Here is a 4,427-nt window from a genome sequence, read left to right on the forward strand (position 1 = left end):
AAAATGTCCAAATAGAGCAGAGATGCTAAAACTGAGTGGCCACCACACCAGCTGTCTATAAAGGAAGCAGCTGGTATAATCTAGTAAACACTGATGGTTTTGTTGAGGTTTTTGTTTCAGGTTGAATCACTGTGGGTTCCAGTTACTATACTGCTGACAGAAATAAACTGCAAAATCTTCAGGCTCCAGGCTGCTGATGGTGAGAGTGAAGTCTGTCCCAGACCCGCTGCCACTGAACCTGTCTGGGATGCCAGTGGCCCTGCTGGATGCACCATAGATGAGGAGCCTGGGAGCCTGCCCAGGTTTTTGCTGGTACCAGGCTAAGCTGCTGCTAACACTCTGACTGGCCCTGCAGGAGAGGGTGGCTCTTTCCCCTGGAGACAAAGACAGGGTGGCTGGAGACTGCGTCATCACAATTTGTCCGGTGGTATCTGAGATGGGAAAGAAAACAGAAATGCACTCATGTAATCAAGATCAAACCCACTGTCTTTGAGTAGTACTAAACTTGCTGATCTACACTGAATTTGAATTGTATTTGGTGCAAAGCAGAGGTGGCTGGAGTTTTCAGCGATGTGCAAAACCACCTCATGTTCCCCTCACCTGGGAACCAGAGTAGCAGGAGGAAGAGAAGCTGTGCTGGGGCTTCCATGGTTCCCTCTGGGTCCTAAACTGAGCAGTTCCTCCCCAGGGCTCTGACCCAGGCACAGATATGGGTCTGGAAGGTAGGGCAGCTGGGAGGGACATGCAAAGCAGCTGGGGTGGGAGCTGGGCTTCCGACTGCAGGGACCACCTGCTTCTTCCTCTCTGCACTGAGCATCCTGCGCCTCCCTGGTTGTCAGTTCAGAAAAGTCTGTTGGCTCAGTCTGAGTGTAGAACTTCCCCCTTGTGAGGACAGAATTTCACTCCTGTGTCTTTCTTCTCTTCAGTCACCCCAATTCACCCAGAGGATATTTGGTATAAGTCTGTTAAGAATAATACAGAAGGCTGCGTTTTCATTTCTCTCTTCCTATCCTCAATATGCCCAGTCCTCTCCCTAAGTGCACTATTGGACCCACTGAAATGAAGACTCTGGTAGAACTTAATCTTCCAGATACACCTTTCATTTACTTGTTAATAATGTTTTCTGAGGGTCCTGAAGCTTTCCATTAACCCAGACACATACCTTCTTTGAGTTAAAAATTTAAAACTTTTGTTTACAGTCACATGTCCTGGCAGGCCCTGATATAGATGCTCCATGGCTTGCCGATTGCTTGAAATTAATCAAGCAACTAAACTTCTCTGTGTCTCAGTTTCCATATCTGTGTAACTGTGACAATAATTGTACCTACCTTACAGTGCAGTTGATAGTTTAAATAAAATAAGATAAAATATTTACAATAGTATTCAGGACGTTATGCATGTGACAATTAATTTTGTTTTTATTGTTTAAATATTCAGCACTATAGTCATCACCACTATCAGAAAGATGCTTACTTAGTATGGGCAGTATTCTTAAATATAATCCAAGAATGTTTTATCCAGAAATTAAATTCTAGGGCTTTTTCTTCACTAACTGTACACACTCTTAAAATCCTAATGAGTTGTTCTTAATCTGTGCTAAAGTACTCAGACCTTCAATCATTCCCACCCATCCCTGTCTAAGGCGTTACTACTTATCATCCATTATCAAAATATTACCCTATAAAAGGTAACCATGTCCTGTTGCTGTCCTTGTTTCTTATGTAATCTTTATCCTACCTTGTTATCTTTTGTCTAATTCTTGCCCCAGGGCTGACAATAAGGCAAAGCTACCATCATTACTTGTGGGCTTGCTCCAGTATAATTATGTCAGGCTTGTTATCTTGGAAATGAGGACTCTGTCTTGCAAAGAAGCATATTCATTGGGTCAAGGTGTTATCAAATAAATGATTTCATCTACTTGCGATTCAATAATTAATTTAGACTGACTTGAACAGATTTTTTTTAATGACAAAAAGGAGAAGATGACATAAGAGGAAAATACAACACAATAGAAAACACCAGCTATTGTAACTCTTGCTTCATAGATTTTTATATATATATTAGACGTATGCTGGGTATATGTGGGCAGTGATGATCCAAAACTGAATGGTAAGTGGTTTAAGGAATGCCTGTATTACATTGGGTCTTGTCTGCTTTTCCAATTATGAACAGAAAGCTACAGTACTATTTGTATGAGTATCAAATCTTCTAGCTGCCTGAGATAGAGGGAGAGAAGATTTACTGAGATAAAAGCCTTGGAAGTAGTAGACGTTTGTCCTGTGATGTTATGGCTGTTGCTGTGGTTGCTGTTGTTAGGAAATACAATGGGAGTGAAAGCAGGTAGATTTACAAGCTCTGCTCTGCCTCATACTCACAACCCCCTCTACAGATGGACAGATGGTGGTGCAGGAATCTCTGACACCTGTTAGAAGTCTTTTGCTCTTTCCAGAATCTTTCCTGACAAGTATTGTTTTGTGTCACAGATTAGGTAGATCTGGGTGTAGAAGAAAGTACTAGAGCAAGGGAAGAAGTTTTCAATCAAAGGTAGTTCTTGTAGACACAGGGAAATGGGGTTTTTCATAGATTTATGCCACACTTCTATCATGTTGGGGAGGGAGGCATCAAACCAGGCTCATTCCTGAAAGAACCAGAACATTATTTTAGACAGAAAGAATGATGAGTTTCTTGTCAAAAGGATGTTTAAAATTCAAAGCTACTGATTTTTTTTTGTTTTGTTTTTGAGATAGAGTATTGCTCTGTCACTCAGGCTGGAGTACAGTGGCATGATCTTGGCTCACTGCAACCTCCGCCTCCCTGGTTCAAGCCATTCTCCTGCTTCAGCCTCCCAAGTAGCTGGGATTATGGGCATGTGCCACCACACCTGGCTAATTTTTGTATTTTTAGTAGAGATGGAGGTTCTCTATGTTGGCCAGGTTGGTCTCAAACTCCTGACCTCAGGTGATCTGCCTGCCTCAGCCTCCCAATGTGCTGGGATTACAGGCTTGAGCCACTGTGCCCGGACCTACTGATGTATTAATATTTTTCATCTTCTTGAATACACCAAGTGGTAAAGTGCAAATCCACAATTTAAACCTGAAATTTCTACTTCTATGTGAACTAGTGAGGAACAAAAAATTTCTATTGGTTGGGAGATGATGCTTGACAGTGGTCAGTTTGTAAAGTGGAGGCTTATGTCACAGTACTTTTTATGGTGTTACATATGAAAATGGTGAATGGCCTCATACCCTGAAGAATCAGCATTTCTCCTGAGCCATACTCCCACAAGAAAGAACTGCATTGAAGCCTGTGACTACCTGATGAAGGGTGTATAAAGAAGAGGCAAAGAAAAAGGACACAAAACACAATATGGTAAATGGAAAGGAGAAAGTCATTACACAGCCTATAAGAGTGAAAAAATAAAGAGAGGATATTATGAGTAGTTTTCTGTCAATTAACTTGACAAAAGTGGGGCAGGGCAGGTTCTTGGCCTCACTCAGGAAGGAGCACAGCGTAAGCAGGTGGTGGAAGGAAACGGCTTTACTGAGGTGGTGGTTACAGCTCTGTGACTGTTCTTGTGGAGTGGAGCTACCCACAGGCAGTGGGCCTGGAGCAGCGGCGCAGGGGCAGTTTCACACTCATATTTAGCCCCACTTTTAATGACATGCTAATTAAGGAGTGGGTTATTCCGAAGTAGCTAGAAAATGGGCAGTAACTTTCAGGTGTTGCCATGGCAATGGTAAACTGACATGGCACTGGTGGGCATGTCTTATGGACAGGTGCTTCCAGTGTCTCTTCCTTGTGTCAGCCAGTCTTCAATCTGTTCCAGATTTGAGTCCCACCCACCTCCCACCTCTTTCCCCACTCAGAGATTAGATACTCCTCCTTAATCTTAAGGGGACTGCAGAAGAACAGAGTCCATTTTCTGTAAGTGCTTTCTGCTGACTTTATGGGTGCAGGCCTTCCCTAGCATTTGAGGAGTAAAAAATCTCTGATACCTGAACCAAGGGGCCCGATGGCAGGATGCTTTCATTTGTGGGGTCAGAAGACAGAATGGATTGGAAGAGTTGTGACACAGCATATCATCTTTACATGAAATTTAGAAGATATATACTTTACTAGGAGGTTAAACGAGAAAATTATAATTGGAAGAGAGAGAAAAATTAATGTACCTGTGTCCACCCACAGAATCCCATTATTAATCTACGTGTTTGCAAAACAACAGCCTTAAGTTTTCTATGTTTTATAAATGGAGGTTATGGTATCCACCTTTGTGCCTGCAGAGGACCACATAAGAAACAGCTGGATAGCTGTACCCAACTAGTGACTTCCTGAAGCCTAACAGTAGTTAGAGTAATTAAGAATATCTGATAAGTGTCCCTTTATTCTTGTTATAATTAATTCTTGGGGGATCCTTTTTTTTTTTTTTT

General features: G+C 42.2%; 1 gene segment (V, D, J or C); it reads right to left on the reverse strand.

Moving 5' to 3' along the window:
• Positions 1–126: 126 nt before the first annotated feature.
• Positions 127–703, reverse strand: LOC105519667. The segment is given in 2 exon segments: positions 127–431; positions 601–703. Coding segments are annotated over 2 exon segments (354 nt in total).
• Positions 704–4,427: the final 3,724 nt, after the last annotated feature.

This window comes from Colobus angolensis, unplaced genomic scaffold (genome assembly GCF_000951035.1).
Source record: "Colobus angolensis palliatus isolate OR3802 unplaced genomic scaffold, Cang.pa_1.0 Scaffold357, whole genome shotgun sequence".
NCBI lineage: Eukaryota > Metazoa > Chordata > Mammalia > Primates > Cercopithecidae > Colobus > Colobus angolensis.